Source organism: Phaenicophaeus curvirostris, chromosome 10 (assembly GCF_032191515.1).
Source record: "Phaenicophaeus curvirostris isolate KB17595 chromosome 10, BPBGC_Pcur_1.0, whole genome shotgun sequence".
Taxonomy (NCBI): Eukaryota; Metazoa; Chordata; class Aves; order Cuculiformes; family Cuculidae; genus Phaenicophaeus; species Phaenicophaeus curvirostris.
In genome coordinates, this window is record NC_091401.1 from 18,556,700 (window position 1) to 18,582,463 (window position 25,764).

The window sequence follows — 25,764 nt, forward strand, 5'->3', positions numbered from 1 at the left end:
CTGTAAACAACTCTCATTTCTTGCTATGTGAATGTGCACTTTAAAAAGCCTTTTAATGTTTCATGAGCTTTCATCCTTTCACCAAACTATGCAATTTGAAATTTTCTTGAAGGCAATTGTTACATTAATACAAATACTTTTTCCATTTTTATTGCAACCTGAAATGATTCTGTAACATTTCCACAGCAAACGGGTTAACAATACATTTTGATTTCCATCAAATAAATTATATTTCAATTCTAAGTATCTAAATAAAATTATTTCTTTTAAGCTCTAATCCCAGAATCATCTGATATTGTAAAACTGCAAACCCAATGTAGTTTAACAATTTCAGTTGTTGATATCACTAAGACCTGCAATTCTCAAGCATTCATATCATCCTCTTAGAGGTCAGGACACTGAACCTCCTGATCATTTCATTCATAGATTATTTTAGGCCAACAAGATATCAGGTGTGACCACAGCCTTTGTACAGGGCTTCCACCAATGCCGAACAGATTTGAGTTTTAGCCCTGCAATATGTTTCATCAGCCTGTGCCTTCAGAGGTGAAGTCCTGGTTCTGCAGCAGAGAATGAATTTATGTTTTGCTTGTGTTTTTTGACAACAATTCAGGTCCTATATGCCAGGCACTACTGATAGAATGACCCACACTGGAATAGTGGGTCATGTGGCCAGGAGGTGGAATCTCAAAAATGTTCCCAGAACTCTGAGGTCTTGTTTTCATTTACTGCTTTCTGGAAATGCAGGGAGACCTAAATACCTGAGAAGTGGGCTGTTTAGGTAATGCATAAGCTTATAAGACCTCTACTCTTACAAAGCTAGGCATTAATTTTTTATTTAACACAAAGATTTAAAGCATTTTTGTACAAATGTAACTTAAATAATTTGAAATCATCACAAAAAATTTCTCTTTAAGAATTACTAGAAAAAATAATTCTTTTTCATACAGAAATTATAATCAAAAATTATCTGTATTCTCAGAATTGAGGTATTTATCGTTCCACAGGAGTAAAGATGTTGGACTGTACTGGTAGGGGTGTTTTGTGCATTTCCTGATTAACTCCAGAACTGGATACCCAAGGAAACACCACAATCTTCAATTACTTACTTTGAAAGGAGTAAAGAAAAACATGAGTTTGCTGAGGAAGTTAAGAAACACAAGAGTATACTTAAGCCACATTTTTCTGACAGAGCAGGCATGGAAAGCTCACCTGGGTATACGACTAGTGTGTCTCAGGACCAGGTCTTCAGCATATTGTGGGATGTGCTCAGTACATTGCAAGACTGAGCTCTTAGTCATAAAAATATATTTTACATATAAAAATACAGCAGGTGTCCTTCCAAAAATCATACCTTAAGTATTATTATGTTTTATACATTCAGAAACAGACATTTGAGAGATACTGTGAACAGTGCAAAAGACTGTTTCATATTTATAAAAATGCTCATTGCAGTACTTTTAAGCGCCAACTGAAAGAAAAGTTGAGACAGGTTTCATCCTCAGAGAAAGTCTGGTCCAAGTCAAACTTTTGTTTAGCGAGGTGTTAACAAATGTCTTGGGATGCAGAGAATCTTCTCATTTCTTTCCAGCCAAGGCAGTCTCAAACACATCAAGTCCTGCTTTGAAGTAAACCTGAGCTGAATTGATGCTGTTCAGCACCTCTGACAAGGCAGCTTGAATGGTCTCATTTGACTGATGTAGTTTGCAGTGCTCCAGTGCCTCTAGCAGTACTGAAAACTGGCTTGTCCTTTCATCTAGTCTGTAAAGAATATTTCTAAAAGAGAACAATGGAGAATGGTAAACTTTTAACTCAAAACAATTCATCAGAAATCATCAAGAAACCCTGCAAGTATCTGCCACACTTTACAGATGACAAACATTATGCACAGTAAAGCTGACCCATGGCAAACTGAAAGACAACTGCATACTTATTATGACTTTGTAAACTGCATCTGTCATTGATCTAGGTGATCATACATTGAAACATTCACAAAATCCATCAAAGAAATCTCATATTCTTCTTTGATCATCCAATATTTTACTCAAAATCGTGAGCCTAGACCTATCACAACCCTCATGAAGTTTCTCATGTCTCAGCTGGATTTCATTTATTCCCTTCTAAAAAAAGTTTGGTTATTACTGTGGACCCTAGGCAGGACTTTTCTTTTTTTTCTAAAATGCTCCTGTTATTTATTTCACACTTCAGAGGTGAAATCCTAGCTGCATTGAATTCAATGGTAAAACTTTCACTGCCTTCAGCAGAGCCTTTATTTCATCAATAATCCTTTGTGGCATCAGAACAACAGTAACCCATCTTTAATGTCATATACTTGAGGAAGGAAATAAATGAAATGTACAGATAAACCTTTATGAAACAAAATCTGTGTTTTCCTATAATACCTGCTTCTGACTTCTAAATGCCTCATATAAAAACACGTGCAAAGGTAATGTCTGATTCCTTGGAAATGTTACCTGCATGAGGTACGGAAGGCTCAGAATTGAAAGCGAGTCAGTGATTTCAGTGAAACTCTGAAGCAGGCTATATATGTTATCTAAAAGCAGGTGTAATAATTATCCTAATTAGAAGAGCATGTAAATATCATAAATCTCTACCCAGGAGCTCCTTTGATTGTAAACAGAAGTGAGTGAAATTTGAAACAGGAAAGCTACATGTGATTTGGTGCAGGACCTTATCCTTAAATACAGGCCAGATGTTTGGGTCAGGGGAGAAGCTGTTTCACAGACTGAAACCAGCAAGAAAACAGGACAAGTTAGATGCTCTGCTAGTAATCTAATTGCATGACAGAGCAGGCCCAATGGCAACTCCAAATTAGTAATAAAACTGCCAAGTACCTACAAGACATATGACCACAAAAGTGTATCTCATTATTATAAGTCACCTAATCACCAGTCTACAGAGGGAATGGTAACAAAGCAGCTCAGTAAACGACACCACAGAACATCCACAATCCTCTATAATGTTTTCCAGTTTGAAGCAGCGCTTTGAATGAAGGACAGTGTTTATCAAAGATATTAACTCCTATCGTCATAACACAATTTTTCAGTCTTTATGTTTTTACTTTCCTACAGATCCAAATCCAGCCACATGAAATAGAAAAGGTAAGCTTTTTATCCGAATAGCAATACATCGAGCCATTTCAAGAGTTCTGCTATGGAACACATAGTAGTTACAAACAGAGGAGGGAACGGGTTCAAACCCAGCACTGCAATAGAAGGATAGCTTACACAGTTCAAGTAGTAGGTCACCACTGACCTAGATTATTTAGATTGAAATAGGTTTGGAGCACTCACAAGAACAGCTCAGCAGAGTCAGAAACCTTGGTCAAGACGACGGTAACAAGCAGATGCAGCAATAACTTCTTCAGCTTGCACTGTGGCAGCCAGAAGAGGACAACTGCCTGCTTCATCAGTTTTGAGCTGATGCTGCTGTTCCTTGAGAGTGATGGAGCTTATGCTCAAAGGTGACTAAGTTTTATTATAGACTATCCCTAAGGTGTCTCTGTAATGAAAGCTGTGTACGTTGAGAAACAGATAAATTCTTGGTTGGTTGTTTTTTAAGGGCAGGCTTATGCTACGGGAAATACTGTAGTTTTCAAAACAGGGATTGATTTTGCTCCCTTTGAAATCAATTCACAGACTCCTGCTGAGATCAGTGTGAGTAGCACCAAGCTTCTGAAGAACTCCACTCTATATTCCCATAGCTCACAGGGAGATAGAAGCCTGTTTTAAAGGGCTGTTTTAAAATATTTAAAGGGTAGCAACAAAGAAGATGGAGTGTTCCTTTTTATAAGGAGTCATGTGGAAAAGACAAGGGGTAATGAGTACAAGTTACTCCTGGGGAGATTCTAATTGGACACAAGAGGAACATTTTTCACAATGACAACAATCAGCCACTGGAATAATCTTCTCCGGGAAGTAGAGGATTCCCCAACACTGGACACTGTCAAGATTCAGCTGGACTGCATGCTAGGCCATGATTCAGACTGTGCTTTGGCTAAGAAATGTTAGACCAGGTGATGCTGATGTTCCTTCCAACCTGATATTCTAGGATTCCATGATTCTGTTGACAGTCCCTCAAAGCCCTTGAAAAGCAGGGGCAATGCTAGAGCTAATTGCATTACTTTCTACTGTCAGAGTCAATGTGAAAGTCCCATCTGGTTGCTGGTGTCTAGGAGAGTTTTACTGAGCTAGAATTCTGTTCCAAATGCCTACTGCACCGAAATCTGGATCTATATTAGGAATCTTCTATTCCTTTATTAGAGGTAACGTCAACTAATAAAAATGTCATTAGATAAAAACCATCACCAGAGGAAGATTAACTCAGACTGCTAGAAATTGGACTCTACAGGCCTGAAGACTGGGACATTTGGGAACTGCTGAGAAAATGTCTGCAGTATATAAAACCAGATCTTCTGTCCTGTTTTCAAGTGTGCTCTAAACAAGGTATGCAAGCTAAAAAGACGGTTCACCTTGATACACAAGATATTAATACAGTTGAACTCTACTGCTGTCATTTTGTAATCACAGGTAGTTCACAGTAAATCCACAGGCAGGTGAGCAACTGTAAAAGACAAATATTCCTAGCCCATCCCAACTGACTATGGTACAAATCAGTATCAGTACTAAATATGTTACAAATGAGAAAAGCTTAGTTGATGAATGAAAGAGACAACCACTTTGCTGTTATACTTTGAAAGAATATCTTAACTGTTGGAAAAGTAATATGGGTTCAGCATAGCTGATTGCATAGTATGACAGAACTTATTTTTTATTTTAATCTATGCAAATAATAATACATTACATTATATGGTACCTGGGTTATTTTCAGATTTTCTGCTTGGAACTCTCACCAGGGTCCTGTATTTTCCAATTACTTATCTTTGCTTGGCAAGCCATGCCACCTCTTTGTTAGAATAAAATGATTTCTCTCTTTATGCATGTTCAAGAGAGTCAATTTTACTTCTTATCTCTGCCCAAGCTTCATCAAATGAAAAAAAAAAATGGCTAGTCCATTTTATTACTTCTATGTCTTTACAAGTTTGAAAAGTGTTTTCATTAAAGATTACACGTGGACTGAAAAATAAAACCCAGCTATTTCATTGGCAGAAGATATCGCTATGTGGCTACAACATGCACAATAATACCATGAGACTTTAATTTATACTGTGAAATTCAATTACTTAAACATCCCTTGATACAAATTGGTTCTGTAGCCTACATCTCTAAAACAACAATTTCAGTCTCTGGACTAATTGCTTAAGTATTTACCTTCACCTTTAACTATTTTCATCTTATAATTCATAGAGTCAGCTTGGCTCACGCAAAACAAAAAGAGCCTCCTAAACAGAAAAGTGCAATACATTATTGATGACACTAATGAAATTACAACACACATCATTCATCTTAATGGGCTTGTTTCAATGACGCATCACAGTGACCTGAAAAGTGTAACACTGAAAGAGAAACCTAAGCAATAACTTTAGGCAGTACCACTGAAAAAGGTAAAACGGGTCCAAACAAAAGAATAAGCCTTAGTAAACTAAAGCAATGAAACTATGAGAATGAATTGTAAAAGAACATCTCTATACTTTTATAAGCTCTTTTCAGGCCTAGGAACATAAGCATTATTGATTGAAATAATGCCATTAGTTTTAAATGCTGTTTCATGTTATCACAAATGAGAATGTAACATCACCACCATCAAAACAAAATGAATTTGACAAATTCTTGAATGAGAGACGACACTAAAAATATACAGAAATTAACACAGATTCAAACTGTTTGGGGGATTAAATTGAACAACTGGACAACACAAGATAAAACTAGATTACTACATTATTCTTGTAATGAAAAAGGATTTTTTTAGCTCACAAGAAAAGTTTGCATGTAGGTAATGTACAACGCAAGCTGAATTATTCAGGCACTCACAAATAGGCTTCTACATAAGAGCTGACGTTTGAGATTTTGAAAAGTAATTATTAAATCATTAGGACATGATGGCAACTATATAGTCCCACATGAAATTAGTGCAGGTTTTCTCTGTAGAACCACATTAGAATTGTTTACAGATAAATGTTATGGGGATCCTCTGTCTGTTCCAGTTACAACACAATGTGCTGTGACTAGAGCTGCTTCAGCATCCTTACAAATTTAATTTTATAAATCCCTGAATTATGCTGTCTCGTACACTCTAAAACAAAAAGTTCAACAGAACAGAGATTCCCTGCATTTTCCTTTCCCTTGATAAAGTTCAGTTTTGAGTCCACTTTTCTTACATCTAGGAGCTTGTTCTCATTCATGTTTGTACAAAATAAAATGTTATTAACTCGGTAAATAAATAAATTCATTATAATAACGTTTACATGTTGGGACTTCCAGTTCCACGGGGTGCTTATTTATAGGACATAAAAACATCACAAATTCTTCTTTCCTGGAAACTTCAAGAGCTGATTTATGCTAGTTTATTTATACCAGTCTGTACCTCAGAAAACTCTATGGTGAAGGTACAGAAAGCTTTCCTTCTTCCTCTGGGTCCTTTATCCTTTTGATCTCCAACAGTGCTTCTCCTTTCTTCCCTACTGTATTTTGTAAACTTTTTTTTTATGCTCACAGTTGTTCTACCTTACCTATTTTATTTCACAGCACTGTTGTGGCAGAAGGTTTATTTACAGAATTCCTGCTAGCCATGTAAGACTAACTTTTCTCAGTGTAAACTTTACACACTGGTGAACTGCCATTATACGGTGTTATAGCTGATCCAGCGGAAAAACTTTTTTCTACAATGCTCCTTTCTTGCTGGCTTGAGGAGTGAAAGTCACTGGCTCTGGAGCCATGTGATGAAACAACATGCACGTGACCAGGGCAGGAGGGGATATGGCAGCCCAACTTTTAAGGCAGCTTAGCTGCAGATGTCACTTCATCCCATCACAAACTCAGCATGTCACTTTTAAAGATCTTTTCTTTGTAATGTGTTGTTCCTAACTTTTGTTTGCTACACTGCCTAAACTTTGTTAAGAGCCATAACTGCCTTCATTTCGTGGTCTCATTTATAGGACTGCAAATCATTCTGCTGGTATATATTACAGAAAGTGATATATTCAAATCATGTACACTGAAAGGTGAAAGTCTGCCAGAAAGATATGAATTTGCATGGTATCGGCAGCTGATAAGCTACAGGCAATGTAGATATCAAACTTAAATAAAGTTAACTAACTGAAAGGCATTTCAAAGGCACCATTATATGGCAGTGGTAAACTGGATAAATTCTGTCTCTGCCAGATAGAAATTTATCTTCCATAAGAGACAGGAGTCAGGACACCTCTAATTGTGTCAATTATGGCAAACGCAGGTAATGGTAAGTCTGCATTTAACAAAATTCTGTTGGGACATGGGACAAAAATGAGGTAATTATTCCAAGTCTGAATTAATTTCTGAGAGGCCAATTCAGAATAGGGTTTGTTAAAAAAATAAATCCGTATTTTGGCAGCTATATGAAGTGTCTTGAGGGTTGGTTTGGCTTGGTTGCCTGGCATATAAATAAAGGAAAAAGAGAAACGAAACTCTAATGATAGCTGGTTACAAGATATATTATCATTTATTTCCCTACAGTTATCTTTGATCACAATACTTTTTTACAAAGCCATGGGCTTGTCCAAATACCAAGGCTTTTGGCTGAAACATCCAAGGCCTCTACTGTTTGCATCACTTGGGCACTGTAGTCCTGGTTGGAGAGGTCACTGCCCTCTGCATGATACCACTGCATGGTATCATGCTTGGCTCCCCATCCTTTAGCGAGCAGTCAGCTCTCACCACCTTCAACAACCTTCACCTAAACAGGTGACCCTCTCAGACTTGACTCTGTAAATACCCATCCTAACCTCATGTACAGACCTTCCCATCGTTAAAGCTATCCTGGTGATTGTTACAGATTTATCTACTAAATTCCAATTTCCATGTACAATCATTCAGAATAGTAAAGAGAAAGTGCAAGATCTATTAAAGTAATCAAGCTGAGTAAAGGTTGTTTGGGGAATTTTTCATGACCAAAACTCAATATTCACAGAAAACATTCACTTTCACTTTCTGTTCACAAACTTGTAACAGAAGGATTCTTTTGACAGTTAATAACTGTCAATGGAAAAGACTGACATAAAATAAAGCTAATTGAATGTTAATCTTGATTTTCTGATAATAGGACAGTGCTCTGTAACATCTTGGAAAAGATTTCAAATTGGATACTGTATCTATGACAACCTGTAGCTAAACTTTTTCACTTTCATTAAATAAACAGTAATTACTTCATTTCTTCCAGTAATTTTTTATATTTTTTGTGGTTTATGATAGCAAAACAGCTTCTAGTATAATATAAAATAACCATGAACAAATGGAAGCTGGAAGGTTGATGCAGATTGCTAATCATAAGAGAACTGATGTTCTATAACAGCCTCAAATAAGAATAACAGAGCCAAAAGCCTGACTAGTTTAAAAACTGAGTCTGAGTAAAATCAAGCTTTAATAAGTATGTAAGGGTTGAACATTAACATTACCTTACACTTGCAGTTTTTTCCCCTGCTGAAAATTTGCTGAATTTAGGAAACTTATTTCTATGTTAATTTGGAGTAAATAAGATCAGTTAATAAGAAGAATCTGGTCTACAGCTTCAACAGTACAGAATAAATTCACAGAACAGAAGTGGAAAGAAAAAAAAATTAGGATGCATTAGTTCTTCAGACTTTGTCAGTGTTTATTTATCAATGCTAAAGAGCACTCCTCTAATTAATTAGGCATGATTTTCTCTGGGGTTTTATAGAAATTACTTAAGTGACTTTATCTAGAAATTCCTGAAGAAGCCATAGAGCTCTCAAACCCTATACGCAGGTGATGAGAGAATGATATATACTCCACAGAAATGTAAAAATTCCTTGAAAATCCTTCAATACGTTTTCTGTAATTTCTTAGGACAAGGACTTACATCTATAATAAGAGTTATGATGCATTAAACAAGATCAATCTAATTGTATTTTAAAACATTTGCTGGCAGCAACTGCTATGATATATACTTTGTTAAAATTCAAATAATGTAGCTGTTGCTAATAAATGTTCACATATTGTTCTTTGATTGATTTATGCTGCACTTGCTTTTCAAATGAAAGAAACTTATGCTTATGCTGAATAATTTGGAGGAAATTATTTTTCTTCTAAGGATGTATCAGTCTGAAATATTCAAATTCAAAGCAGATGTGCCTCTATTTTGAAGGACTTGAGGGAAGTGAATTAATAAAATTATTTCCGAATGGCCCACAGCTGATGTTTTGAAGACTTCATAGGGTATTCTAATTTAGATATCATGTAAAACTTCCAATTCCTAAGGAGGAATACCATTTCTAAACAAAGGCGCAAGCAGCATCCAGTGTTTAATGCAGTGAATTTGCTTGACCTTGATCTCCAATGCTGATCAGTAGGTTTATCTCCTGAAGTACTTCCATAACAGGAGACGTGAGATCATTATTACCAAGGCCCAATTCATTAGCATAAGAGTTATCTATGGATAAAAAATTAATTATGTCATAATACGTTCTTTAAAGAAATGCCTAAAGTTATATTTTTATTATCTTCAATGGCATGAATACACATAAAACTAGCACTTTTTTTTATCCCTCTTAAGGTTAATTTTCCTGTTAATGATCTCACTACCAAGTTTCTAAGCCCTATTGCCTGGGTAACATGTTAGTGGGGGAATAGTATATAATAACTATTTTTTCAATTAATTCCACTTACTTTTGCACTATATTTGAGAAATGTTCCAGTCTAATATTTCAAACATACATGACTGGTTATTATTTATTGTGACCAAATATGTGGAATCATATGTTTGCTGGATCTAAAAACTGCTATCAACAACACTGTTTATAAAGAAAAGACATATTTAATAAATTCAAAATCTAATACTTGATATAACCCTTTAAGGTCGCAGGATAATTTTCTCTGTAACCAAATACTCTGAGCCTATTTAGCCCCATAAGCACAGACTTGAGCGAGATCTGCCAGCAAGGAAAACTGAATGGATGCTGTATCCTAATCAGAAGTCTTGCAAGGCGTTGGAATGATAGCCCTGCACTGAAGCTCACGGAATAGACCCAAGTGAAAGGATTTTTACAGTTAGCAGAACCACCACTGTGAGATGGCCTAAGACATCTAATAAGGTCATGTACTTGAATATATGTCATTATACAAAAAAACCCATGTTCTTTGCATTGTCAAGACCATGCATATTCATAGAAAGCATGAAGAACTGTATATCCTAGAAGAAGTCTTGTCTTAAGGGTCACCAATACTGTGTTAAATTACAATATACACAATAATATTCACTGTATTGAAAACATAATAGGTCTGATGTATACTATAGATAGAACTCTAAATTTAAAAATCCATCTAATTAAAAGGATGGAAGAAAACTAATGAGAAGTACATACAGGAAAAACAAATTAAGGCATGTACACCCAGGTTCACCATTCATATCAGGGAAGTGAGGAAGCTGGTTCCCAGCCATGACATAATCCCTAATTACAGTGGTTTTCTGCTTTTGCAGGTGTAATGAAAAGATTTGCATGCTCCCTGTTTAAATAAGCTTTAAATTCAACCATAATTACACATCTGCAGATGGCTAATTCAGTAGTATTTATGCAGCATACACTCCTTTAAACAGCAAAAATTTACAAGACAACAAATACAAATTGCTTCATGGTCATTACATACACTGGTGACTCCAAAGGAAAAACCATGTGAATTGCCACTCAGATGGATCAGGTGTTTTGAGTATAAGTTACATTCACTTTATTGCATCTTCTCATTAGGAAGAGAGGGGATAATTCAGCATGATTATCAGTCATGAGAAAAATAATAACTATAACAGGAATGCGTAAGAGCATTTTCAAACTGTTAATCAGTACTGATATGTGCAAGGGTGAACTTGCTGCTCCACTCACAGATTAATGTTAAGGAGTCAATAACCCAGAGGACAAAATTCTAACTATCTGGCCTAGAGAATGAATAGCCACAGTGTCATTCAATCACCTCCAGAGGGATTGGGAGGACTAGGTCAGAATTTGACTCAAGTTATGATTTTAAACTGAAATTAGCGTACCAAAGATATTACTGCATTTTTAAAAACATAGCGAAAGCTATAGAAGTGCTATTAGAATCTATAGTTATGAATTTGATTTGAAATATTCTTATGTTACACTAGCCTAGTTAAATTTACATAATTTCTTCTCATGGCATTGAACTAACTACTTTGTCTCTGGTTTTAGGATTAGAAAAGACAACCTGGCAGTTAAGAGGTGCAATTATATTCTTATAAATTATTTTGTAACTAAGGGTGACTTGCAGAGATTACTCAGTCTATTCAGTTTTATAATTAAAAAACACTTCTTACTATGCTGCAAAACCTTTGGATACCGACTCTCATGATTGTCACTACTTTTATAAATCCTGGTCATGAGACACATGACATGTATTTAGAGAAGCATATAAACCAAGAATCTAAACCTTGCATTCAATGTCTGCTACCAAAGACTGGGAGGAAAATCATCTTCCAAGTAAGCATTAACTACAAATTTTCCAAGCACTGCACAGCACCTCAAATGTACTTACAGTACATAGCTGCCACTGTTCACCTATCTCATGGGACCTCCTTAGCTTCCCCACATTCTTGGGAAAAAGATAAAATCATCTTTGCAATATTTCCTGTGATTTTTCTTTTTGCCACTAGTAGTTCATGAATTAAGCTACAATGAAGCAAGTCTTACTCAACCTGTGTCACTACTTCTGTCCTGAACATCTGAGTTCTTTATCTCTAACTTACACTTGCATAAACCACAATCACACTGCACAAACACTGTAGAGTTTGGAGGAGTAAGGTAGAAGAAAATAGGAATGTGTATCAGAGAGAAGGGAACTGAACAGGAACAGCAGAGCCAAGAAACACCAGTGAGGGATTAGGAAGTGAAACAAGTAATACCACTAATCATAACTCTATTTATAAGATGTGGAAAAACTACAGAAGTAAGAGAGATGCAAATGTTGAAAGGCAGAAGATATTAGGGTGAAAAGTCAGATGGAAAATCAATGCTGTGCAGTAAGATGAAAATTCATTTATTTTGTCTGAATGGCATAATCTGAGGTATGCTGCTCCAAACCCAGTACACAATTCTTTCCTTCTGCCCCAACGTCATTCTAACATTGTATTTACAAACTGCACAGGGCAGATATTATTAGACAGAACATTACTACTGCCAGTACACCATGAATTGTTCCAGTATCTCCCACTCCAAGGATTGTCAGCACATATCTAATCAAGTCTCTGCTCCACATAATACAATACAAAAAGGTAGAAAATACTCTATGGGTTTAGTGCAGGCCAGTACGAAATGTCTCAAAACTATGACAAAGTATACAGAAATATTTTCTACTTGAAGCCACAAACAAAGAGTTCAACATGAGAAATTGACCCTGCAAGGAATTTAAGCAATGAGACAGAATTACTGTCTTCTGTAGAAACTCTGGGCTAGGTTTTCTTTTTTTCAGATGACTTTGCATTACATGTTTACCCATGTCACTGTTTAAGATTAGCAGGATATTTGCATCTTTAATGCTTGTCCCCTGTAAATCCATGTAGCAGTTTGTTTACACATGGAGATTTAATAAGGACTTTAATTTCCCAACTAAATGTATCTCTAGAAACTAGAGTCTTGGGGCGTGTGATTTTTGACACCTGAGAATCTGCTGCAGTTTATCAACACGACAGAAATAAATCCAGTATACTTGGTGCATATGTCAGGAATGTATGCAACAAATCTCAATCTGAAAGGAAAACATTTGTTCTGGTGAACAACAAACACTTGAGTGGCACAAGATTAACAGCAATGCAAATTACCTTTTTGTGTGGTGCTAAAAGCATCTTTTGATTGTTCTTTCATTATGGCAATTCTGGGTGCCCAATCTATTATTGATTATAGCCAGACTTTATTCAGTGCATTATAATGTACTGATTTGTTGTAATTTCTTAGCCAAATGAAGTGTTAATATCACAGCCAGGTATCCACAATAGAAAAAAAAAAAAACAGAAGGAAAAAATTTAACTTGCACAAAGAGCAATAAAAACTGCTGGAGGACTTTCTTGAAAACACATATGGTTTTTGAAATTTTCACTTTTCACCTCATTACTCAATTCACTTCATTACTCAATTCACAAAGCTACATCTAATAGACATTGCACAATGGCACTTCAGACAATTCCAAAAATAGTGGTGACATGCATACAGCATCAATGGACAGGTTAAATGTGGCAAACTAAGATGAAACTCTTAAGTGAAAGATTTACACAAGTTGACTTTGACTGTTTTATAAAATTGTCAAAAAAACTGTCAGTCAGGACATTACTGATCCTTAAGCAATGGTTTATTAAGAATAAAACCCACCAAACTGGAGCAGAAATGACAGCCTGAGCCCTTGTGTGCCTTTTTTTTTTTTAACTCTACTTTTAAAAAATCAAAGAGACAAACTCTATTTTTAGTAACTATTTTAGATTTGTCAGCCCTAGTGGGAGTATCATAGGGTATTCTAGGAAATACTCAACTACTGGATCCATTTAGTATTAACAGCATACATCAAATATGAAGATTTGACATGGACCTAAAAAAAGCACTTTCAGTAAATCACTTGCGGACAATTTACTGTACTGAGAGTCATGCACTTGATACTTCATAGTCTTCTTGATTATTGTATTTCTTTGCAATATTATTATTCATTGTTCCAATGCCATTTAAGTGCTATGCCTTGCAGCAAAAAGACATAAGCTCCATCTGAATAGCTAAGGAGTGCACACAGACTGACAGATACATTAGGCTGTCAGGTTGACAGAAGCTGTGGTGAACAGCATATATAAGAAATATCATAAAAGGAATAGGGGGAATGGTCTTAGTGCAAACTTAAGATTTGAGCTCAATATTAATAAACACCAGGAAAATACATGCTGTGTTGTTATCCATGATATTGCTGGTGTCAGTGTTTTGGTAGGTATTTTTGTAGAGGGAAAAGCATACAGAAGCATGAAAGTAGACTCCGTGTCTTAAGGACTAGTGGATGCACAAAAGACAAAGATGTTAAAAGAGACAAAGAGACATTGCTCAGCATGAGTGCTTTTGCCTGATTACCTAACTTACAAACGTTCCTTTACAAAAATTAATTTTGTTCTCTCTCAGAAGCTGTGTAGATTTGGCTAATCAGTGTCTGAACAGGTGTCAGCAAGTACTTCCTTGACCTTATCAGACAAGATGCTTTTACTGTAGAGAAACTGCCTTAGGTCTTTGCTTCAATCTATGTTTATTTAAAGGCTTAAAGATCCTTTGTTTGGAATACAGAGATAAAGCATCTTCCCCTGTCCCCAAGCAGGCAACTACATGTGGTTTTTTGAACACTAATGAGGGTAAGAATTTTGGGATTTCCTACTATGTATCAGCATTTATAGAATCATATTATATCTCTGCTGAGAGTGACCATCTCACCAAGAGGATACTATGCTTGATATCTTTTTTTTTTTTACCTGACTACACACAGTGCCTAAAGTAACAAACCCTCTGTTCTTACCTTAGCCTCATATGTATCACTGCAGTATAATCTATGATTGTTAGTAGTTGCAGCAAAATATGATCATCAGAAAATATTCAGAAATGTTCAGCATAATTAAACATTGTAAGAGTGGGAAACAAGAAATGGCTAGAGGAAGAAAACAGTATTTACCAATACCTATACCAGTAGCTATCCTATTTTGTTCCCAAACATTTATTCTGGAAGTACAAAGTCTACTCAGGGTTACCCTTGGGAATCACAGAAATTATTCAGGTACAATAAAACTCACAGATTTTGTCCAAAACCCCATATCAAACCCCGGGGTAACCTTCACAAAGTGGGATAACATTGCTCAACCTATTATTTTTCATTCTGTCTAAATTTCTTGATAAGACTAAAATACTCTGATGAAAGCTGTACCTGTATATTTCCAGCTCAGCTGGAAAAAGAATATCATGGGGAAAATATGCTATTGTCAAATTTTCAGTTCAATGACACAAAGTTCAGTTAAGAAGGATAATCATCTAAACTATAGGGCTTATTTACACTGTACTGAACAATCTGCCAGTGTCAATCATCATAACATAAATTTAGTCAGGATATCCTAATATAATTTTCAGAAATTAAAATAATTATAATTCTATTACTAATTCTGAATTATTTTTATTCTTCATTATAGATGAATAATGCATCAGTTATGCCCAAATACTGTTCTATGACACTGACAGGATTGAGACATCTAATTTATTACATATATATATAGTAAGAGACTATAGCTATGACAATCAGAAACAGAAAATATGTAATGATTTCCCATTAGTGGACAAACACAAGTAGCTTGTAACCCACCTCCTTAAATAAAGTAAAAAAATCAGCCTTTGTTTTTACTTCAGGTTCTAGAAGAGAAAACATAATATAGACCCATAGAGCTGTGAATTAGGATGAACAGAAGCCTAAAAATGATGGCTAAGTGTCAGCAAATTTGTCAAGTACTTTGATTGAGGTTGAGAATATGAGTCCAAATGGGTATACAGGAAGCAATCATTTTTTCATGAAGAATACGTGCTTTACTGTGCACACAAATTCTTCCTTCAGAAGGCTGTAAATTATAGTATTTATGGAATCTTAATGATCTAAACACAGTTGGAGCCTGAAGGTCAAGGCTGCAAACTGCATCCTAAATTTCTGTTTACAGAGGAAGCATAGTATTTATTGCTGCGCTGCTTGTGCTGCTATAGTTAAAGGGCTGCCAGCATTTCCATTATAAACCACTATTTCAGGGGTTTATAACTTGCTTATCAATCTTACAGCTGGGATGAAACATGGCATACAAGGTCCTAGCTGTGAGACTGATTTTTTTGTTTGTTTTCTTTATGAAATTACAAAAAGAAAAGCTTAAAGTTATACAAGGAAAACATCAGGTTTTCCAAGTACTTCTAGTGGTCCTGTGATACAATTACAGCTTCGGAACACAAAATAGATTCTGATAACTGCATCAATTAATAAAAGGACTTTCAATCCATAAAAACTGAAAAATAACCAAATACAGACACATTGTTAGTTAGTCACATTTTATTTTTTTTTTAAGCAAACTCTACTGGCAGATTTTTAATGTCAGGGGAGGAAATCAGAAATCTATCACTGTCCTCGATTCTGACTGCATTAAAGGTAAATCTACACTACAGTTACATGCCTTGGCACAGTAAAAAGAATGCATTCTTTTTAAATAAGTATCTGCATGGTGATACATAAGGTGTACTTTACTGTTACATTCTCTAGATGATGTCAGGTAAGTCAAATCCAGTCTTTTCCCACAAACTCTAAAGTCCCCTTATTGCATACCGTTAAACCTTGCATCAAATATAATGAAATTCAAAAAGAAAGAATTATGAAACTTTCACTTCCACAATATCTCCTTTGCAAATTTGAATACCATGCTCTACACTGAAGTACCGCTGAGAGCAGGAAGGTGAAAAATTTAACTCATACTATACCTGCATATCTAGCAATTATATTTTGATGAATAACAAACTTAACACTGCAAGCACTGCAAAAATTTAAATATTACGAGACCTCAAAAAACCCGATTATATTGGAATCCTAAGTTTTGGCATAATTTATCTTTACAAATAAAAATCTGGAAAAGATTAAAAAATGTGCCTTGCGACACAACACAAACATATTACATCGAACCAAACTCCAGAGATGGGGCAGCCACAACTTCCCTTGGCAACCTGTTCCAGTGTCTCACCACTTTCATGGGGAAGAAATTCTTCCTAAGGTCTTTACTAAATCTGCCTTTCTCCCATACCCATTCCCCCTCATATCTTTGGGGTGAAGCTATAATGCACTACATCGATGGGCTGCAATACAGTATTCCAGACAGTTCATACCAAAGCACATGCACACACTTTATTACTTCTCCTCAACAGCCAGCGTTGCAGGCATTACTCAGGACAGGGTTGACCATTTCTTGCTTTTCAAACTTTTGCTTTTCAAACAGCTACTGAGCCGTAAGCTATTTCTGTAGAGAAATCTATGGTGAGAGATATAGACCTGTAGACTTCTTTCTTAGAAAGTGAAGGATGGAATGACTACAACATCTTAAAATCAGCCTAGGTAGTACAGCTGAATACACACCGGCGAATAATTCTAAACAGAGATAAGATGTTATGAATGGTGATTGACTAAGGCCCTCTCATTCATTCCACTCTTCTGCTTTTGACTTGTTGAAATGCACCTAAGAACACTGCTATATAATTAAATATGTTAAATAATGCTACACAGTATCTTGTATAATTCTGAATCTTCAATGAACTGTAAAAAGCTTTAAATAAAACATTGGAGAAGCTTGTCAAGCAGTATTAGACTTCAAAATATTTTCTTCTGCTGAAAGCTTACTGTACCGTCTAACACAAGTATCTGTCATGCTGCCTGAGCTGCCATCACACCGTACATCTTGTTAGCAGTAATGTCATGACAGAAATCTTATAGTGCTGCATTCTAATGACCTCTTTTATTTTAATGAATAAATATCTTCTGAAGAAGGGATGAGATAGGAAAGAATAGCTTTATTCTTAGATACTTACTGAGATATTTTTATTTTAAAAGAGCACGACAGTTTTGAAAACCAAGCAATGTGAGATTACCATTTTAGCTCAAATGGAGAACACTTTGAACACCATACCTGTAAAGTCCTGGAGGAGCTCGATGAACCAGGAAACTTTTCTCCAAGCTTTGTAGCACATCATTGAGCATCCTAACTCTGATAGGAGCTCGCTCCTTGGGGTCATTAGCTGGGCGCATCTCATCTGATTGGAATAATTCTGCTGTGTCCCTCAGACGTGATGCCACTGCAAGCAGCTGAGGAATGTCTACTTCATCACCTAGGAACAGTAAGAGAAAGACAGTTGCCAGTGATTCAGAGAATATCACTTATTACTCTTGCTTACAACTAAAAATTAATAGACCAATTAAAACCTTAAATTAATAGACCAATTAAAACCTTAAACTCTCCCCTTGAAAGAATTATGTAACAGAACAAGGAAAGCCATAAATCACCAAGCTCTGGTCTATTTTTCAAAGAACATCAGTTTGGGTTGTTATGTTTTAAGATCTAATAAGCTATGAGGAATGATTTTGCGGTATAGCTTGAAATCTACCATTGGAAAAACATGCATGCCAGAAGCAGTAACTATAACATTTCCTTCTGAGACAGAATTTATTCAATGCCATTTGATGCTCCAGATCTCAAGTTTGAAAACTTGTGTTAGATTCCATAATGACTGCTGTACAGTAAATCATAATATACAGAATTTGCTTGAATTTTATTCAACATTTCAGAAAGCTAGAGGTTAACAACAGTTGTAGAGGGGATGTAAAATTGTTCCTCTTAATCACTTATAACATATGATGATAAACCAACAAATACTTTAAATTGATATCCAAATTTATATTCTAATCTAGTCAATATTTTCAAAACTTTCTAAACTTGGAGAGGTAACTGTTACTTTGTTTGTAATCCTACACAGATACCAAAAAACTAAAAAGCCCACAGTACTTTGGAGCACACCACCACTTTGGTATTGCCCAGTTTCTAGTCCAGAAAGAATGACACGTGAATTGAAGCATTGTGACTGTGCAGCCTATTTCCACCTGCAGTGCAGGTGAAGAGCATCAGTGGGCATCCACCATGTTTTCACATGCAAATAAAGAGAGAAAGCAGAGTCTGAACCTGATATAAAGTCAGAAGTGACATCAGTCAGCGAAAACATTTCCTGGATGCAGAAATTAATTTTGAGGCCAAGGTTCACTATTGTCCTATTAAGGACAAGAAAATCAACTATCCTTAGATCTTTGAAACGATGATTTAATCAAAAGAAATCATTCAGGTTTAGAAGATTTCTCGCCTTTAGTTAAACGTAAGCTCAGTAAGCTTAATGATGGAGACGATTAATCCAACAGAGAGGTTCAAGACTCTTTACATTAGGAAAAAATTCTTCACAGAAAGGGTCATTGGGCACTGGAACAGGCTACCCAGGGAGGTGGTTGAGTCACCTTCCCTGGAGGTGTTTAAGGCACGGGTGGACGAGGTGCTAAGGGGCATGGTTTAGTGTTTGATAGGAATGGTTGGACTCGATGATCCGGTGGGTGTCTTCCAACCTGGTTATTCTATGATTCTATGATTCTATGAAGACACAAGTTAAATGAACACTAAAGTTCCTTGTCTAACAGATATATAGAGAGATCAGAAACAGTAAATGGACAACCCATTTCTCAAGCTATTTATGGATGGAGTCTGAAAGGTGAGCATTTAACAGGAATGGAAAAGCAAACAGGTACAACTAAGAAATTCAAGGAAATGCCTGAATATGACATATTCTCCTTCTCATATGGAAAAAGAGATTTGCTGTTGGATACATTTCTGCAAAAGGAAAGGATTCTGTGCACTCCTATCATTCAGCTGACTAACACGTTATCTAGCAAAACATGAAATGATCCAAAATACACTGAGAGACAGATGCTGGTGTGAGAGAAACTGTCAGATTTCCTGAGTTATCAAGATGAATTTCTATAGCGAACAGATGCTCCCTGTGAGAACAGGAGTGACAGAAGATGGGTTTTGTCTGTTTTGGTTTGGGACAACGTTGCTTTGTCAATGGCTCTTGACCAAGCCACCTTTCCCTAATTAGAATGGATAACAGGCCCTGTAGTACCTTAATGTACAGGATTGGTATCTTTCTAACTGAGGCTGGAGTAAATTAAAGTCTGATTAAGTCAGGCTGGTATCTTATGAAAATATTCTCCAAGTGTATAAATTTGGGATATTTTGCAAAATGTCAGTATTCCTTATTTTCAAATCTCAAAACATCCTGCGCAGCTGAAGAACTTGAAAATTCCATGCATACAATCAAGGTACTCTGCATACCTTACCCTGAGACTTCTGTCAATAAGGAAAAGTTTAAATTCACCTTGTTAGAAAGGATTCTTTGGTTTCAGCAAAGCACTTCATAATCCAAGTAACACACAACATCCATAATTTTTATTCTGAATACTATATAAACAATTGTAAATGTTGGCTATGCCTTTTCAATAGAGGAGGTGCGATAAAGGGAAAATATATCATTCTATATTTGGAAATTAAGTCAACTAAACCACCCTTTTCAACATAAATATTCTGTATATGCTCTCACTCCGTCTCTGCAGCATGCATTTTGCCCCTAAACCTACATTTTACTTTACAGTCATGAGTAAAATGCACTGTTTACCTCACACAGTATACCAGCACTCATTATAAAACATTCAGGCCCTTTTTTAGTACTTCAGTACAAATTATAGAAGTGTCTATGGCTAACGTTACTGCAGAGAACTGAGGGCATAGCTTTAAGGGCATCAGTAGATTTTTACACCACCACACTGAACTTCACTGCCAAGGGAAACTGTGATTTATCTCAGACTTTCTAGGTTGGAAAAGATCTTTGAGATCATCAACTCCAAACATATCTGTCCACTACTAAATCATATCCCTAAGCACTTCATCTACCTGTCTTTTAATACCTCCAGGGATGGTGACCAAACCACCTCCCTGGGCAGCCTATTCCAGTGCCTGATAACCCTTTCAGTGAAGAACATTTTTCCTAATGTCCAATCTGAACCTCCCCTGGCACAACGCGAGGCCATTCCCTCACACCCTATCACGGAGCACTTGGGAGGAGACCAACACCCACCCCTCTACAACCTCCTTTCAGGCAGTTGTGATAGTGATAAGGTGTACCCTCAGTCTTTTTTTTCCCTAGGCTAAACCCCAGTTCTCTCATCCGATCCTCATAACACTTCTTCTCCAGGCCCTTCACCAGCTTCACTGGTCTTCTCTGGACATACTCCAGGATGTCAATGTCTTTCTTGTAGTGAGGGGCCCAAAACCAAACACAGCATTTGAGGTGCAGCCTTATCAATGCCGAGTACAGAGGCACAATCACTTGCCTGATTATGCTGGCCATGCTGTTTCTGATATAGGCCAAGATGCTACTGGCCTCCATATATTTTTCTCAAATTGAGAAGCTAGGAGTGGAAGGGCAAATGATTCTTAAAGATATGGATGCATTAACTAATTACGTCTTAAACATCTCGTTATGCTTCTACAGAGCAAATAAAAAAACCTGCACATGTTACTTCATTCAAGAGAAAACAATACCACCTTATTATATTTTTGTGTTCTTTGTTCTTTGGTCTCCAGCATGAATTATGATGAATCATCTAAGCTAGTTGTTCAGTTGATAAATAAATAAAATTGCAAGTACAAGAAAATGACTAAAAAGTATGTATACTCTTGCTCACAGAATTATACTGTTGAATTGCATTACACTTGCTAAATGTAACTGGATTTCATTCCACCAAATAGGTATTTATTTTTATAGACATTGAGTACAATAGCCTTTCCTCATGTAACTGATCGCTCTCATGAAAAGTACTGCTAGAGATTTAACATTTTTAAATTGTGTTTGTGCCCTCTGGTATGAATATACTTGCCTACAAATACCTACAGGAGAATAAGCACAGTCAAATCAGCAGTTTAAGGCACGACATTCTCTCTCCATGCACATGAATGTGTGTTTGCATGTAAGAAAGAGGGGGAAATGCTTCAGGTTTTGATTAGCTTGCAAATTCAGGATCAGCTATGGTGTGTTGTTGTATTTCTTAGGAAGATTTTTCATGCTGTGCAAAATAAGATGATCAGACCTGGCACTGAAAAATCTGAATGGGAAAGCTTTATAGAAAGTACCCTAAAGGGAGCAGAAACACAAATCCATGGACATCCTCAGTGCAAAGGATTTCTTACCATCAGCTTCAATTTTGCTACCATGACTGCTATTGCCCAAGCAAACTAATCTGGTGTTGCTGCAACAAGTCCCCTTTCAAGGTTATAATGAAAAAAGCATATTGTGACATATTATTATGCATGTCAATACAGAGGATGTTATCAATGACTTTGTACCAAGCTGCTGAAACATATATGGCCTACTGATACACAATGGATGCTCATCCTCTCTCTTCAGTACCAAATGCTTTGTCCATAGAAAATGCATTTTTCCAGGATTTTTTTTTTCAGGCTGATCAAAGGTTTGCTGATGCTAAGACATACTATCCTTGAAAGGATTCTGAAGACAAGATGTCATTGTCTCATAGCAAAGAAGGTATTTCTATTATATACGACTTAAAAGCAATAACTTGTTTCCAAGAATTCTAGTGTATGCAAATAGAGAGTATTTGTCACCTAATGGCCATTTCCTCATCTTTCTGAGGAAGAAGCCTTGAGCCAGACATAAACAGGTTGTGAATGACATTTCCCTATAACCTGACACACAGCCTATCCTGAAGGTAAGGAATTGTTTATAAAGTGCTGAGTAACATCACATTGAATTTAACCGAGCTCACAGTACACCACCCATTAACGACTAACCCACCACATTAAAGACTTAAATCCTTTGGAAACATAAATAAATGCAGTTATTAACAAATATTAAGACACACACATCCTTTTTGGAGGGCATCCAGGAGACTGTAAAACTGTGATTCAAGTATTTACACATATTATTTAAATTCAAGAATGTGAGAAAGTCCAACAAGCAATAAAAACGTGTGTTTAAGTGACTGGCTGAAACAGATCCCAGAGGCACATAATTAAACCTAATGAACAAGTCTTTCAGCATGTCATGCAGATTTCCCTTCCTCTTTTTCCTCTTTTCTACATTTACAGTTTGTATCGAGTTTGAGAAGGAAGTGATTTACTTAGAAAATGCAACTTTGAAATGGAAATCTCAGAAAACATAAAATCTTTTGAAGAATGAAGGCCATGAATCTACAGGCCATGTTAAAATGCACAACTTCTCATTTAAGTAACCAGAAAAAAGGCCATTGTCTTATTGGTTTCCAGAATGAAAATAAACCTGTTATTTGACACAAGTCAGAGATAGATGAGAAATGAAAGTAATGAGAAAAGTCATTACTTAAAACCTGAGAGTGATCAGCTGGGAGAAAATTTATCCTGCTGGCCCTAAAACCTAGAAAATATTTTCCCTCCCTTGAAGTGGTTCAGATAAATGATCTAATTGAAGTTAGAGGAAAAAAGTCAGTTTAAATCAACATTTCCTGTTACTCAAAATAAAGAAAAAAGGAAGAACAATAGCAGACATCTCATGCTCAGTTGAAGGAATACCAGCTGAGCCACACTTTTTATTTGGTAATCATTCCCTGCTGTGTTTAGGCTGAACTAAACCAATGTTTATATGGTACAACAGAGCTAAAAATTACTTGTCTTTTTGGATGCTCACTGATTCCAGACCAATACTAGCCTACTGACTACTAGATCTTGACAATGATGGATGGCAAAGATTAAATAAAAGGTATCATACTTCTATGAATGTTTATTACAGAAAAGTGATACTCTCTACTGTAGGGAGTGAATGAAATGCAGGGACGACACCTCAAGATAGCAAAAAATCTTTAAGTTTGAGATAAGATCTCACAGCCTACTAAACTATATGTAACATTTTGGTGTAATGTTATAGAACTTACATCTTTCTTTAACAGATCAACTTGAGAGTTCCAAAAATATATAAAAATATAGAAAAAATATTTTTGAAAAACCATAGCACACTACAGGAAAACTGTAGCAGAGAAATAACTGGAGGAAATAACAACATGATTTTACTTATCTCATATTTTTCTGCTGTGAGGTCTTTCTAATTTCATGGAGGTTTATGTCAAGGATGTAACTTCTGGAATTTCTTTTATTTTTACAGAATACTAACCAGAATACCAGCTTCAGGAATATCTCATTTTGTACACCTTCAGGGAATTATGCCAGAGTCTGGTAGCTGAATTATCAAAAAATTTAACCTCCAAGGACTAAGCTTCTTAAGTGCTCCCCACATTCAATCTACTTTCAACTAGTCACTCAGAAAAGGAAGGAGAGTTGGATCTTATTTGAATACTCTAAGATACAAAGAAGCTGTAAGGCAAATGGGACAGAATAGGAGGAAGAAGACAGAAGATACTGAAGGAGAAAGCTTATATGGATGAGTGACACTGGATAATTTCAGAACGTACATTTCCTCTCCCTCCTTAGTCCTCAGGACTGGAGCTAAGACAAATATTCTTTTCATAATTGATAAGAATGAGGTTTACTGTCCTTTTGTAGTCTAGATACTAACACAGAACTTCTCAGTAACATACAATGTGTTTAGTTCCTTAGAACATATCAGCATTTTTCTACCAGCTGTAGGTGAAAAATCACAAATCACAAAAACCCAGCCCCCAGAAGCAAAAGGAATGCATCACTGCACCCTCTAACAGTGTTATCTTAAACAGCTCAAGCCAAGGGTAATAATCAGGTTCTGTTGTCAACATAGAACAAAAAGCCTCCAGAACACTGCTTCTTTCATCAGGGCCTAAAATGCCCCAAGACTACAGAAAGAGCCAGAAATGAGTAGGCAACATAGGATATTAGTAATGGCTCCACAATCTTGATGGAGTGATCTCATATTAAGGCATTCATCCTACACCTAGCAAACAGTGCTAAACCCAGAGTCCATGAGAAATATATTTGCATCATTTCCAATATACCAGTCGCTCCTGTTTACTTTCTGAATGGGAGCTTTCTTCTCTGTCTCCCTAACCGCAACTCACTGTCCCAACACACCAAGATCAGTATCAAATACAGAGCTTCCAACATCTTGGTGCTTAATCAACCCAAGCAAGACATACTGGTAAATTATTGTGCTGTGTCACATCTGAAAAAGAAGAAAAGTTAGCATGTTCTGCCAACTAGGTGAGTTTATGGAATAATCAGACAAGGAAGATGACTGTGAAAATTAAGGAGCCAAATGGCTGTTGTTTTCCTTGGCCGTAATTATGAGATTTTATCCTAATCATTGCTAACTGACAGAGAAACATCAGAAGAAATATAAACACTTTATGACTTTATTTATCAACAATACCTCTGTTTTATTTGGCTTTATATTATGACACTGTTTAACTAGTAAAATCACTGGATGCCATCCAAGTGGAAATTGAAAATCCGTACTAGGGAGTAGATGATCCCTTTTTTTCTCTGTATTAATTGAGAACAATATTTCTCTAACAAAAATTACCTTTAAGACTGTTCTGAACTTCCAACGCGATGTCGAGGGCATTAAATGGCAAAACTGGTGCACTGGCAATTTGCAAAGTCACTTGTCCTGTCAGCTGAAAAACAAAAGAAAACCCAAAAACCAGTCAAATAATTTCTAACACATTTAATAGCAGCACTTCTTTTCGAATAGCACAAATTTGCATTACATTGGATTTCCAGGGAGAAATGAATAAAACCTCATATACACATCTTAGTGCAAAGCAATACGACCTAGACTATTGGCTTTCTAACACAACATTAGACATGTTTAGAGATTACAGTTAACAAATACAAACACAAGAATTTAGTGCAGTACTTTTCCTGTGGACATAGGACACCACAGGAGTCTCTGAAGGATCTTACTTTTGCTTTGTTTTCAAAGAAAACACCTCAACGTTCTAAAAATAGGAATGAGGTTTATCGTTTGACTTAGTTCTCTGG

At 36.2% G+C, this 25,764-nt stretch overlaps 1 protein-coding gene across 4 annotated transcripts in view; it reads right to left on the reverse strand.

The window, feature by feature from the left end:
• Positions 1-1,020: 1,020 nt before the first annotated feature.
• Positions 1,021-25,764, reverse strand: part of NAALADL2 (N-acetylated alpha-linked acidic dipeptidase like 2) — a 416,888-nt gene continuing 392,144 nt past the window's right edge. For all 4 annotated transcript variants that reach the window (XM_069864505.1, XM_069864506.1, XM_069864504.1 and 1 more), the window contains exons 12-14: positions 25,304-25,397; positions 17,839-18,037; positions 1,021-1,776 (exon numbers count right to left, since the gene is read on the reverse strand). In XM_069864505.1, the coding sequence (XP_069720606.1) occupies positions 1,578-1,776; positions 17,839-18,037; positions 25,304-25,397 (492 nt within the window). In that variant the 3' untranslated portion in view covers positions 1,021-1,577. The remainder of the gene's footprint in view (positions 1,777-17,838; positions 18,038-25,303; positions 25,398-25,764) is intronic.